Consider the following 14,421-nt stretch of genomic DNA (forward strand, 5'->3'; position numbering starts at 1 on the left):
GTCTATGACTATCATTGATCACAAAGGCTCCGTATGGAGGAGACTTTAAACAGCAAAAAAAATATAAGCTCGGGGAGTCATTCAGGAATCACAGAAGAAAATGTGCAATTTGATCTACATTCTCGTGGAGAACTACGACAAAGACTGTCATGAGATTTGACAGTTTACAGAGGGAGGCAGCCATTACGATAATGATTGGGATACAGTAAAAAATGTCAGAAGGTTAGTGGTCTATTTATTGAGCAATTGCCTTATCAGAGATCCGGATCACTGTCAAACAACCACGATGGAACTAATTAACACAATGAAGATCTTTTAAAGCTCTACCATAAAAAAGAAGAAAATTGGAATTCACGAAAGACTCGTGGAAAACAGGGAGCAAATTTTAACCAAGCTTCTCCATCAGCTCGCCAATAACCTATAGAAGTCATTATGGCTGTAATTCATGGCTCTTTTAGAGAATTCAATTCCGGTTTTGAGCCTAGGTTAGTGAATTCTTCATTATTTACCTCTTTCTTTCTTCAAAGAAGTTTTTTCTCCTTACAGTCACTTGACAATGGGATACAAAACTCCACCCCTTTTTTCTGTATCTCTCTTTCTTTGTACATGGAAGCAGCAGCTTAAACCAAGCTCTGGCATCAAAAAGTGAGGGCTGCAAACTGAATAAACCAGGTGTGACACCAAATAGCCTCAGATGATACTGGCTTCAGATTGAGGTTGTCAGGGTCCAAGGCATTCCTGAGGATTAGAATAGAAGTAATCCTCTTCCTTAGGCCGGTCAGGTATCACCTGCCTAATTGTGGGTTGACCCATTCGACGCTCATGAACGTGCCTCACAGCATCTGAGAATTCATCCCACGAGAGAGTGTTATTCTGGTGCAAATCTAGCAGATCCACCAACTCCTTCCGATCCAACTGGATGGTCCTTCTAAAACCCAAGTACCTAAAGGTAGATCATGAAACCAGTCAATGATTACTGATAAATCAGGGAGGTGAACTTACTTAAGCATAATTGTTAGCCAGGTAATTTTGGTGCAAGCAACTAATTATCTGCTACATTGCCTCTTACCATGTCATATTGTGGGTTCCACGTCTTAGATTCAAAAGTTAAACTAAATATATGAAGAACATCAGTTAGAACAAGATCAAACCTGCGGTGTCCCTCGACAACTTTCGCCATATTCCCATCATAACTGGGAATAAAAACATCACTGGCAGCAGAGACCATGTAATCCAATGCAGCCATCTGAGTTGAGTGGTTTTGGAAAGGCCTTAAATCATCTTGACTTAGGAGCATCTCCTTCCTCACCTGCAAAACACATATCGAGAAAGAGTTTTGCAGGAAAAAAAAATGCTTTGTCAGGATTGAGGAGTTGGTCAAGATAGTCACTCAATCCGAAATGTATTTCTCAATTAGCATTGGACTTACTAAATTAGGATATGCAGCTCGCACAGTAGCCAACCTTCTTTCACCACCATAAATTTCACCTGAAGCAATATATATTCGAGTACTCCTTGCAAAACCCAATGCTTGCAGGACCAAAGCAATTTCCTCTGGTGTAAGAGGACAGAGACCTTCAAGTCTCTTCTTTTCCGACACTATCTCTTTCTCCTTCCACCAAGGATATGCATACCTAAAGATTCACAATCAAGCTGATGATCAGGAATAGATTGATAAGGTACTAAACGGATACAATAAGGGTTTGGTTATAGAACTTCGCATCCCCACACCGATCTCCATCAATGGGAAAGAAAAGGATTCTGCTGGGATCATTTAACAAGAAATCCAACATTGGATTCATGGACTTCTGATTAAAGTTTTCAAACCATCTACTGGGTCGTATCACTTGATTTACAGCATACAAGATAAACTGAGAGAGTAAGCATTAGAGTTTATGTGTCGCTTAATTTCGTGTGACAGCACTGACCTCATTTCTGTGAGCTCTTCTGTCTCTTTAACAGAGCATCCATGAGTACAGCCAGAAAAAGCCAGCATATCCATTTCGTATCTCAGATGCAGAACAACAAAGACTCCACTCTTCTTCAGAATTGAAATGAGCTTATTACCTAAGGTCTCAAGCTGAGGAGTAAACCTCAATGCCTGATAATTAACTCGGCAACGTAGCTTCTGTAGTTCAAGAGGGAGACCGTTATTTGCCAGGCGAGCATCCGTTTTGTTAAAATGGATGACTTTGTGTCTGCGGAAAAGTGGCAAGATCTGCAATTGAAAGACTGCCATTAAACTAGCTGATTTACTCATAATAGGATAAGGAAGCCTTATTTAAAGAACAAAGAACAGAGATCGTTAAACATATTTAGCTCCACCTGTTTGGTGTAGTATTTTTCAGTAGACCAGCTTACAGGAGGCATTGAGTACATGGTGCTGCGGGTTTTCCGGTTAAACTTTTTCGGAAGCGATTTGACTATGCGGACTTCATCTCTTAATGAGTTTACGAAGTGCTTGACATTGAATATATCCTTGAAATCACTGAAAAATAAACGAGAACTATATAACTATGTCTGAATTTGACAACATAGCTTCAGTGACTTTAATTAGAGAAACTCGATGATTCGTTCATGTTAAAGCCACTCTAAAGTTACAGATCATAGAGTAAGCTGAATCAGAAAAGTAACTTAAATGCAAGGTATTTGTAGTTGGCTCGATAAAGCCTTTCTGAGACACTCTCTTAGGAAGAAAATTCTTTATAAAAATCCCTACCTCGGATCAGCCCAAAATGAAGTTTTATCTAGCTCCGGAACTAGTAAAGTCAGGTTAAGGTAACGAGCAACAGTAACCATATCACAGATCTGCAAATAAGCCAGCCAGAATAGTTGAGAATCCAAAAGAATAATTCACGAAGACAAAACTCCAAAAGATGCAGCCAGATGATCAGGGTCACAAGATATAGGTTCCACAAAAAATAGCAACAGACATGAAGTACAGAGCCTCTAAAAATGGAAAAGAAAGATGATAAGATTCACATACCGCAGCTCGCATTTGGTTCAGTCCACCATTGCAAGATACTCTTAGGTAACCATTACTTCTGTATACACCTAGGTCAAAAACAGTGCACGCAATTATCAAAAGACTATAATTTTGTAACATACAATAACTTCACTTTGCTTGTGCTATGTTAAATATGTGATAACCCAGCTAAACTAGTTTTAATCCTTTAACATCAGGATATAGCCTTAAAAATGGATGCAGCTAAACACCCATACCCCCTACTTATGTCTTTTAGGCATTCAAAATTTAAAATGTAAAGGCACAGAATGCATGCTGTACTACAAAAACACAATTCGCATAAACCTGTGAAATGAGAAAGAAAGCTTGGTACAGACTAGGAAGAATATTATAAAACCTTCACTAGGCCCACATTATACTGAGAAAGCCATTTTACGGGGCTAACGATTTTCTACTAAAAGATAATTTCTCATGAAAAAAGAAGTCATTTGATTTTAACAACTGGCATTTGAATCAAACCAGACAAATATGCATCAGCCTATGGAGCTAATTAGCAGATCCTTTATAAGTAGAAATTCCTAATCACATTGTATAAAGTTGAGTTACATCTTATACTCCCGGTATAGTCGTATAACTGAAGCATGTTTAACATGTTAGATTTGTTTGAGTTACATGGAACTGTAAGTTAAAAGTGAGAACAGTTTTTTCATTTATTCTAAATTTCTAATACTATATTATGAAATCCAATTATGACTTTCCAAATTAGAATTTCAGGTACGAAGGCCTAGTCAGTGTTGAAAGAGATGGTTTGCGAGCCTTTGACCCAATCAACCTTAAACATATCTTCTACTTGCTCTTACCTCCTAGTTTTTGCTGACATCTATCTTATCTAATGTGTATAATAGAGAATTAAACCTGACATGCAAGTTTCAGGTATTCAATAATTCCATTAATCCATTTTTTATTAACCATGATTAGGTAATGGCTGCCATTGACTTTTTAATACAATGTGGAAGCTTTCAATATCACAATTCAAATCCTCGAAGAACACATCGTTCATATGCCTAATCAGTAGTTTACAGTAACCAAATAGAGAAACTATTTGGTTCTGAAAAACCCTAAAAACTGACAAATCATATATTCATATTCATGACAAAATTAAAAAAATAAAAACCAAAATAAACTAAAATGTAGGTTAAGAAAGACTTACGATTGGGGAGAAGGGAAGGAGGAGAATGAGGAGAGAATTGATGTTCAGAAACAATTGAGAAGTTGGTTGAATTCTTAATGTCATCAGATGTATGCAGAGGACGATCAATACATGCAGTAGGCCATCCTTTCGGTAAATGTGGATGCCAAAGTTCAACCATTGAAGTAAGCTGTATAATTCCAGTCCATACCAAAATACTTGTACTCAATCGAAATATCCATACTCTAAAATTAAACCCATAACTTCCACCACCATTGCTACTCTTTCCCCCTTTCTTATTATTATAACCACCCCCATTCATACTACCACTACTACTGCCACTACTACAACTCTCCATCTCTTAACCCAAAAATTAAACCCTAATTTGGTGCCCGAAAAAGATTAGACGTGCTTTTAAGAATTAGACTGAGTTGAATTTGGTAACCCTAAATTTCTCTTTCTTCTCTTCAACCTTGATTCCATGAAAGGGGTGAGGAGATGAGAGAGAAATGGGTAAATGGAGGTGGTGGTAGTGGTGGGAGAAGGAATTCTCCTTTGTTTGTTTGCGTGTATTTTGTTTCTCAAAAGCTAAAAGAAAAAAAAACTTCAAGTCGACTCAGAAAAGTAGTACATAAACTTTAACCGCTTCTTAATACTTATCCGAGTCGAGCGTTATCACGTCTTTATCAAAACTAATTTCTATTTTATCCTCCACTAATTTTTAGATATCCCAGTTACAGTTAAATTTGACTTTACAGTATTTTGATCTTTAATTTGAAATTTGATAAATTTCCATTTCTGATGACTTTGCCTGGTTCTTCAAACGAACTCGTGTTCGGAACAGTGATTTGAACTCGTGTTCGGAAATTCCTCTGAATCTCTGATATATACGAATCTCTAGTCTCGAAAAACACGAGGGAGTTGGGACATACCTAACGACCACTTCACCTTATACCCCTGCCCTTAACTACTCCACGTGTGACAGGAATTCTTTCCACGTTCCCCTACTCCTTTACATGGGGTACGTGGCAGTTAAATTTACTCACAACTCGGTAATAACAATCCCCGAGAAGCACACAATCAAAACAAGAACACTGTCGCTTCACTCTTCAGCAAACTTTACCCGCTCTTTTCCCTGAACTAGTCGCAGACTCACAGTAGAGGGTGAAAGACCGTGGGAGTTCGAGCGATATCCTCTTGGTTCATACTGAGGTTATCAAAATGCTTCAAATCAGAGTAATTTTGATTCTATCTTTACTGATTCAGATTGAATCTTTTGTATTCAACCTTGAATCAGGACGAACAAAATGTATCTCTGAAGATCTATACATCAACTCAGTAACTCATGCGCATTACTTTATCAATGGCACTGCTTCGCACAATTACAAGATCTCTGCTAGAGTAAGTAGATCCTATTAACTTCTTACAGATTCAATTTCTAATTTAAGTAAATCATTTCCGTTTTCCTGTTTGTTTAATTAGGGTTTCTTTATTTTGTTGTTATTGTTGTTGTTTTAGGTGAGTGATCCAGATGGGGAAAGCTTACATTATGCTGAAAGTGTTGAAAAGGGGGAATTTGCATTTACTGCAACTAAAAATGGAGAACATAATGTTTGTTTTTGGTTTCCACATTTTGATCCTTCAATTCCGCCTATACCTATCGAGTTTGAATGGAGAACAGGCGTGGCTATGAATCAACAAATCAGTAATTCCATTCTCAGGAAAGACAAAATCAGTGTATGTATCTAAACTCTACTTGTAAATGTCTTAATTTTTTCCCCAATTCCCATGTATATGAATCTATGATTACTTGATGTTATTAAGGTTTTGCAATTAAACTTGCTTGATCTAAACCAATATAATGTGACATCTTTGAGTGAAACTAGCAATGTTTATAGTTCTGTGTAGATCATCAGCATAGAGTACAGTAGTTGTTTCTGGTGCTGTATCTGATAATTGGTTTCCAAGGAAATTTTAATAGTTTCTGGTTGAGTACAATTATTTAGAGTTCTGATTCCCCTGTACAACATGCTTATTTAAATTCCCAAGAAGTGTAGGTGAAGGTGCAAGCTTGCATGAACCTAGGCATTGTAGACAAGGAATTTAAACCCCGGTAGACGAATGTGGTTCTGCTCCCATTAGTAGAGTTTTGATTGTTAACATGGTATATACAGATACCATTACCATTCTGAAAATATCCTTCCAGGTTAAACAAATTCAGCAACCGTCAATGGTTGTAGTTGCTAATAGCCTTAGAAAGACTGCAACTATTGGCAAATGGAAGAATAATACAGTTAAAGAAATAGCAGTATGTTCATCATTCCTTCGAAATCATACCAGTCGCGGGAGGCATAGGTGTGGATGAAACAAAATAGCAGAAGGCTCTGGTTAACTAGAGATGTTAAGATTTAGTGGACTAATTACCATAACATTTTATGAACTTTGTTAGGAATTACATTGTATGCTAGTTCTGTTATTATCAACGTACTCTTGTTGATCTGGCGAAAGTAAAGAGCAATCCCTGCTGACTCAAACAATCAACATACTTAGAAGATCGATTGTCTCAACCTCGATGAGGTAAAAACATTAAAAGTCCCTGCTTCTCTCTTGTAGTACTTGGGGTACTGAACGACTTACCTGCTGGGGGTCTCAGTGTTGAAATATAAGGCTCATGGTCAGGTTACATAAGGATGTGTAGTATGTGTGCACAAGGATTGTTTACATGTCTGTGTACATATGGTCATGCCGAGTAGGAATAGTGGTCAGTGATTCATGAACAGTGTTTACATATTTTCTTCCTTTGTACAGTTATAACTGTACGAAGTTAATGTATAATGTTAGGGGTTTACACTCTTCCATTCACTCTCCCTTGAATTTTACATGGTATCGGAGCTCAAGAGAGAGAAGAGAAAACCCAACCTAGATCTATTGTAGCATCAATTGAGATTCAAATTCGTAAGTTAGATCCTTAAGTTGTTTCTGAAAAAGCTGTGAGATGTTCTTGAATAACCTGTGGTTGTTTGTAAGTTGGTTTCTCTTTTAAAGTTTGTCCTTGTTGTTGAGTTAAAAGTAGATCTATGTCTAGTACTTCTGAAAATAATAGTTTGTCTCAATCTAGGAGTTCAGCATCTTTAGACTTTTCTCATAATAATAGTATGAATGTCAAGATGACATCTTGTAAGTTGGATGATACCAACTATCTTGTTTGGTCTAAAATGTCAAGATGGCATCTTGTAAGTTGGACGATACCAACTATCTTGTTTGGTATCATCGGGTGAAACTTTACATCATTGGTAAAGGAAATATTGGGTATTTAACCGGTAGCAAAGTCTGTCCAACAATCACAAACCCTACATCGTAATGAGATGGTTATTAGATTCAATGTCTCTTGATCCAAGGAGTAGCTGTATGCGCCTAGCTACTGTAAAAGAAGTGTGGCATTCAATCGCTTAGATCTATGTGGTGAGTGGTGATGCTACACAGATCTATGATTTTAATCATTGAGTTGTAAAGACACGGCAGAATAATAGACCTCTGTCGATCTCTTATAGTGTTTTTCAAGCTTTGTGGCAAAAACTTGATTTCATCATGCCATGTGACATGGAGTGTGTAGCTGACATCATCAAGTCACAGAAGAGAACTATAAAGGGTCGAGTCATTAAGTTCTTTGCTGGTCTAGACTCTGATTTTGACCCCATCGGGATTCAAATATTGGGAATGGATCCATTGCCAACACTTGGGCTAGTTTATGGAATTGTGAGGTCTGAAGAACTTCCATAGTTGCTTCACATTTCCAATCTCTCATGAAAGTTGCGTTGAAGGTTGTTACCACCTCTACTCATACTTCGACAACCATACCAAAAAACAACCAAAAGCCTGGTGAAAAAGACTCGTTATATTGTGACTATTGTAATAAGAGAAAGACACACCAGGAAGACATGCTTCAAACTCAACGGACATTTACAGTGGAAGAAGATACATTTATAGTGGAAGAATAACAATAGGAGAGGGGTGGAAGAATAGTAATAGGAGAGGGGTTATTCTAATGGCAGTGTTGAAGGAAGAAGAAGAGGCCGCGATTGTGGCCCAAAAACATATTACACGGAAGAAGAGAAGGTCACAATGGTGGCCCAAAAACATCCTACACAACTGATGAGGAGTTTCAACCTACATCAACTAGTTCTTCTTCTCAACCATCTCCTAAGGCCCAAAAACATATTACACGGAAGAAGAGAAGGTCACAATGGTGGCCCAAAAACATCCTACACAACTGATGAGGAGTTTCAACCTACATCAACTAGTTCTTCTTCTCAACCATCTCCTAAGGCCAAATGGAGCACACCTTAAAGGAGTATGCTTAAATGCTGTCTCTCAAGGAGAATTCTGTTGGATCTACTTCTATGGCTCAATCAGGTATAACACAGTTTTGGTAATCCAATTAGATCTGCATGTGATAAATCTAAGGATCCTTAGATTGTTGATAGTGGAGCAACAAATCACATGTCTATGAAATCTAACATGTTTTCCACTTATAATTCCAATCCTAGTAAACCGTGTATCTTGACTGTTGATAGGTCTTCAACTGTGGTTTTTGCTGAAGAGTTATCCCAATAACTAGCTTCATATTTCCTTTCTACGGTGTTACATGTCCCAAATCACTCTTGCAATTTCCTCTCCATCAGTTAGATAATTAAAGTGTTAAAGGGTAGTTTTACCTTCTTTGACACACATTGTGTTTTTCAAGATCTTCGATTAGGAAAGGCAACTGGTTTGGGTAAGGAGAGAGGAGGCTTTTAGTACCTAGAATCACAAGAGACTGAACAAGAGAGCAGCACAAGAGCTTACAAATCAACAAGTGGATCTTGTTATGAAGAACAAGTTTGGATTGGCATAAACTACTAGGACATCCTTATTTTGGGTATTTGCAAAGGTTGTTTTCTAAGTTGTTTCCAAAACTTGATATATCTAAATTTCATTGTGAAACATGTGAGCTAGTTAAACATCATCGTGTTCCTTGTCCTTTAAGCATAAATAGAAGTATCTCCTTTTGTGCTATTGTACATAGTGATGCCTGGGGTCTTTCACGTGTTATTGCTGCTTGTGGCTTTCGTTGGTTTGTTAATCTTATTCTTGGGTTCACTTATTAAAAGATAAGAGCGATATCCACACTGTCTTCAAGAACTTTCACAGGTTTGTTCTTACCCAGTTTAGCAGGAAAATTCAAGTGTTAAAATCTGATAGTCATCTTACTTCTTGGACATGAGATTACCCACCAAACCTCTTATACTAATGCCCCTCAGCAAAATGGAGTTGATGAGCCAAAAAAATTGGCACCTATTAGAAGTCACTAGGTGCTTGTTGTTCCAAATGAATGTGTCAAAGAGGTATTGGGGCGATGATGTCCTTACTGCAGCAGAGCTGCTTAACAAGATGCCTTTTCGAGTTCTAAATTTCCAAACACCTAGTGTTGTCATTGTTAAATAGTCCCACATCGCCTAGGGCAACCTAGGTCGTGTGCTTAATAAGCCTCGGGCTATCCTATCCTTGCAAGCTGGTTTTCGAGGTTAGTTAGGCCCGGGGATTCCTAACATGGTATCAAAGCCAGACCCCCTCAACACTACCTGTACCCGTCAGTGTATCCGTTCTGTACCATTCTGTACCCGTCTGTGTGTGCCGGTGGTTTCGGTACAACTTTGTCCATGGCTTCCGAGTCATTTCGTCCGTGTATAGCCCTAGTCCATGGCTTCCGTGCCATTTCGTCTGTGTAGCCCTAGTCGTTAAGAGGGGTTGTCAAATAGTCCCACATCGCCTAGGGGAATCTAGGTCGTGTGCTTAATAAGCATCGGGCAATCCTATCCTTGCAAGCCGGTTTTCGAGGTTAGTTAGGCCCGAGAATTCATAACAGTCGTTTCTCTTGGCCTTTCACTTCAACCTCACTCGATGTGATTATTCTACTGATCATCTAATCTCTAATTTTGTATCTTCTTATCATATGTCTCCTTTTTATGTTGCATTTGCAAATTATCATCTGTTATAATTCTTACAAGGGTTGAAGATGCTCTTGTTGATCCAAAATGGAAGCAAGCTCTGATGGAAGAAAAGAAAGCTCTAAAAGAGAATCTACGCGTACCCGTCAGTGTATCCATTCTGTAGCACTCCGTACCCGTTTGTGTGTGTCCGTGGTTTCCGTACCACTTTGTCCATGGCTTCCGTGCCATTTCGTCTGTGTATAGCCCTAGTCCATTGCTTCCGTGCCATTCCGTATGTGTAGCCCTAGTCGATGAGGGGGGTGTTAAATAGTCCCACATCGTCTAGGGGAATCTAGGTCGTGTGCTTAATAAGCATCGGGCAATCCTGACGTTGCAAGTAGGTTTTCGAGGTTAGTTAGGTTCGAGGATTCATAATAGTCGTTTCTCTTGGCCTTTCACTTCAATCTCACTCGATATGGTTATTCTACTGATCATCTAATCTCTAATTTTGTATCTTCTTATCATATGTCTCCTTCCTATGTTGCTCTGACGGAAGAAAGAAAGTTCTAAAAGAGAATTTCACATGCAATGAGGTGATCATCTAATCTCTAATTTTGTATCTTCTTATCATATGTCTTCTTCTTATGTTGCTCTGATGGAAGAAAAGAAAGCTGTAAAAGAGAATTTCACATGGGATGAGGTCGAGCTACCTGAAGGAAAAAAGACGGTTGGTTGCAAGCGGGTATGAAATTCAAGTCTGATGAAACTATTGAGAGATATGAAGCAAGATTAGTAGCCAGGGGTTATACTCAAACTTATAGAATTGACGATCAAGAAACCGTTGCACCTGTTGCTAAGATGAACACGATTCGTGTCTTGTTATTTTTGACAGCAAACAAGGAATGACCACTTAACAGTTCGATGTGAAGAATGTTTTATTTAATGGTGAGATGTGAAGAATGTTTTATTTAATGGTGATTTGGAAGAGGAAGTATACGTGAACATTCCTTCTGAAAACAACCACTAATGAAGGAAAAGTATGCAAGTTAGAGTCTCCAAGGGCATGGCTTGGCACGTTCACCCAACGTATGTTAAAATATGAATTTCTGCAAAATCAGGTCGATCGTATCCTGTTCCTCAAACGTTCACGGAAGGAAAAATCACCATGCTTATTTTCTATGTGGATGATATTATAATGACAGGTGATGATGTGGAAGAAATGGGGAAGGTAAAATCTTAGATAAAGGACTTAGGAGAGATGTGTTACTTTCTAGGAATTGAAGTGGAAGCTCAAAAAAAGTATCTACATCTCCCAAAAGAAATATGTTTTAGATCTTCTAGCCGAGACATGGATGTTAGGCTGTCGGCCTACTGACGCACCAATATAACCAAATCAGAAGTTGAGAGAAGGCACACGGCACTGCGGTGGACAAAGAAAGGCATCAAAGGTTAATGGGAAAAATAATTTATCGTCTCACACTCGTTCCGATACTGCATACTATGTGAGTGTTGTAAGCCAGCTTTTTTGAATGCTCCACGAGAGACGCATATGGCTGTGGTATATGTAATACTTTGCTGTCTAAAGTCTGCACCAGCAAAAGGGTTGTTATTTCTCAGAATAACTACATGGAGATTGAGGCATACATAGATGCAGATTGGACAGGCTCTTTGATTGATCATAGATTTACCTCTGGCTATTATTTTTTTGTGGGAGGAAACCTAGTAATTTGGCGCCGCAAGAAGCGGATGTAGCTAGATTTAGTGCAGAAGCAGAGTTTAGGGTTATGGCTCGGAATCTGTGAGTTATTATTGTTAAGAATATTGTTAACAAATATTGGGTTCATGAAGTTATTATGATTGATCATAGATCTACCTTTGGCTATTGTTCTTTTGTGGGAGGAAACCGAGGTGCCGCAAGAAGCAGTTTTAGCTAGATTTAGTGCAGAAGCAGAGTTTATGGCATGGCTCGGAATATGTGAGCCCTAAAGGTCTACAAAGTTATATTACGACAAGAAGATTGCGGTTAGCATTGCTCATAATCCAGTTGAACATGATAGAACCAAATATGTAGAAGTTGATAAACGTTTCATTAAAGAGAAATTGAATGAAGGACTCCCCAGCACCCCTTTTGTTAGAACTGAAAATTAGATTCCTAATATTTTGACAAAAATAGTTCCGTGTCGACCATTTAACTCTTTTCTTTATAAGCTTGGTATGCTAAATATCTACGGCTTGAGGGGTGTTGAAATATAAGTCTCATGGTCAGGTTACATAAGGTTGTGTAGTATATGAGTACAAGAGTTGTTCACATACATATAGTATGTGTACATATGGTTATGCATAGTAGGAATAGTGTACAATGATTCATGAATAGTGTTTAGATATTTTCTCCCTTTGAGGGTATTGTTGTGAGTGTACAAAGTTAATGTCTAAAGTTAGGGGTTTACTATCCAAGTGGTTTATACTCTTCCATTCACTCTCTCTTGATTTCCACACTAAGTTGTGGAAATTTCATCCTTTGCTTCTTGTTGGTCAATTTGGGTGGTTGCATAGTACAAATTCTTATTTTACAGTGTAGCGAACTTTTCATGAAGGTTTATTTCGCAGTTCAAGGATTTCGCAGGAGTAGTTTCTATTTACATGAGATTCTTTTTAGGCAATCCTTACAGAGCTTTCTACGGGATATCTTTGTAGCTCATCCTCATTTTGGCCCAAAATTCTTAGGTACTGATGTTATGATCAAGTTTTAGTCGGAGCCCACTGAATATTAAAGTAGCCCATGTGAAGTGCACTAAATAAAAATTTAGTGCACTCAGTCTTAACTGATGTGAAGTGCAGCTCACTTGAGAGAATATGTATCCTGTTGAACCTATACGTATATCTCTATCTCTATTTTGAAAAAATAGTTTTAGAAAAAAATGCCCTACCAATATCATAGAAATGCTTGAACTCTTATTACGGCTTTTCTAAAAAAAGTTGCCCACCCTTTGGCCGCCAAATGCAGAGCCCTACCCAAGAAGAAATCCTAGGTTCATCCCTGATTGGTCAAATTGTTATCTTTTTGTATTTGTATAACTTGTAACACAAGACTCATCCAGTTAGTGGTCCAAATCAGAAAGCAAACCCCAATTTTGAAAAGTAAATCCCAGGACAATGAGTGTGGTACGTATATAAAGTTTTTTAGTTATGATCCTGATGCCTTACACCACTATCTTCCAGTTCACTGAACTAGAGTTAAAAAAGATGGAGGAATCGATCATATCTATTCATGAAAGCATGAAGAACCTTAGAGAAAGGTACATATGTGGCATCTTCGTTTCACAAGTTAGAACCCATGATTTAATTAGAAGATGATTAACCTTTGTATTCTTTGTGGTTAAGGGAGGAGGAAATGCAGATGCTTAACCAATCAACTAACTCAAGAATGGCCGTGCTGAGTATGCTATCGTTGTTTGTTTGCTTGGGTGTTGCTGGTCTGCAATTATGGCATTTAAAGACTTTCTTTGAAAGAAAAAAAGTTATTTGAATGGGCTTCGCTGAAAGGTTGTAGCATTGTAGCTGAGTACGTTTCTCTCTATTCTTCGATTGCCTTGGGTGCTCCTCATTCCTTTCTCTCTATTCATTCATTACCTTGGTTTGTCTCTTAATCACTTTGTGAATGGTGTGAAAAAGGAATTGTACATGAATTACATATATACATCCCTCAATGAATTAGTGGGAAACACCATCTATGTAAATTTGTTATAAACATAGATTTACTTTTTGTACATTGCCATATGCAGTGTGGTTGTTTCAATGCAAATTGATGGTTATGATCTTCTAATGTTGTTTCGCTTGGTATTTTATGACCCGTGCATTGTCTTCTAAATATCAGGGCAGTTAAAGTGAAACCAGTTGGGAGACAGAAAGTGGGATATGAACAAACTACATTACTTGATCATTTGTCCACCTTAACAATGTAGATGGATTTTGTGAATGCCCGAGTCTGATGATGATCATTAAATAACCCTTATGCCGGAGTCTGAATGTGATAATCTCATGATAACTTATGAACCCTGATTTTGGGCAATACCTAAATCTTTCTAGGCATACAAAACAATAGTCCCATCTTGGATGACCTTATAAGGGGTACCCTATGGGTAGTTCAATTACCTATATACTCTTAATACAAAAATCTAAAATCAGTTTTCTAAAAAATCAAAATAGGTTTCCCTTAACATCTCTTCTTCCTCCTCCTCCTCTAGCCGAACTCTTCCCCCTCCTGCGAAAAAAAAGATTCATCATGGTGATTAATTGTC

The 14,421-nt window shown here is 38.0% G+C and overlaps 2 protein-coding genes across 2 annotated transcripts; one reads left to right on the forward strand and one right to left on the reverse strand.

Moving 5' to 3' along the window:
* Positions 1-213: 213 nt before the first annotated feature.
* LOC113322223 (O-fucosyltransferase 3-like) lies at positions 214-4,751 on the reverse strand. Its single transcript, XM_026570280.1, has 8 exons — positions 4,176-4,751; positions 2,987-3,054; positions 2,720-2,808; positions 2,326-2,488; positions 1,929-2,218; positions 1,430-1,634; positions 1,152-1,309; positions 214-943 (listed from the first exon to the last, which is right to left on the reverse strand). Exons 1-8 carry the CDS (start codon positions 4,510-4,512, stop codon positions 721-723), a joined length of 1,533 nt encoding a protein of 510 aa, XP_026426065.1. The 5' UTR covers positions 4,513-4,751; the 3' UTR covers positions 214-720.
* A 554-nt stretch (positions 4,752-5,305) lies between these two features.
* Positions 5,306-13,946, forward strand: LOC113322225 (transmembrane emp24 domain-containing protein p24delta9-like). The gene is made up of 4 exons (XM_026570282.1): positions 5,306-5,555; positions 5,673-5,891; positions 13,343-13,419; positions 13,505-13,946. The coding sequence occupies exons 1-4, from the start codon at positions 5,376-5,378 to the stop codon at positions 13,647-13,649; spliced, it is 621 nt and encodes a 206-aa protein (XP_026426067.1). The 5' UTR covers positions 5,306-5,375; the 3' UTR covers positions 13,650-13,946.
* Positions 13,947-14,421: the final 475 nt, after the last annotated feature.

The sequence above is a fragment of the Papaver somniferum genome, chromosome 11 (assembly GCF_003573695.1).
Source record: "Papaver somniferum cultivar HN1 chromosome 11, ASM357369v1, whole genome shotgun sequence".
Taxonomy (NCBI): Eukaryota; Viridiplantae; Streptophyta; class Magnoliopsida; order Ranunculales; family Papaveraceae; genus Papaver; species Papaver somniferum.

Coding starts and splice junctions, on each gene's coding strand:
- LOC113322225 (XM_026570282.1), top strand. CDS start 5,376: ATGCTTCAAATCAGAGTAATTTTGATTCTATCTTTACTGATTCAGATT. Junction 5,892..13,342: donor TCAGGAAAGACAAAATCAGT/GTATGTATCTAA, acceptor ACTATCTTCCAG/TTCACTGAACTAGAGTTAAA. Junction 13,420..13,504: donor ATGAAGAACCTTAGAGAAAG/GTACATATGTGG, acceptor TTTGTGGTTAAG/GGAGGAGGAAATGCAGATGC.
- LOC113322223 (XM_026570280.1), bottom strand. CDS start 4,512: ATGGAGAGTTGTAGTAGTGGCAGTAGTAGTGGTAGTATGAATGGGGGT. Junction 2,809..2,986: donor TGAACCAAATGCGAGCTGCG/GTATGTGAATCT, acceptor GCTTATTTGCAG/ATCTGTGATATGGTTACTGT. Junction 1,310..1,429: donor GAGCTGCATATCCTAATTTA/GTAAGTCCAATG, acceptor TGTGTTTTGCAG/GTGAGGAAGGAGATGCTCCT.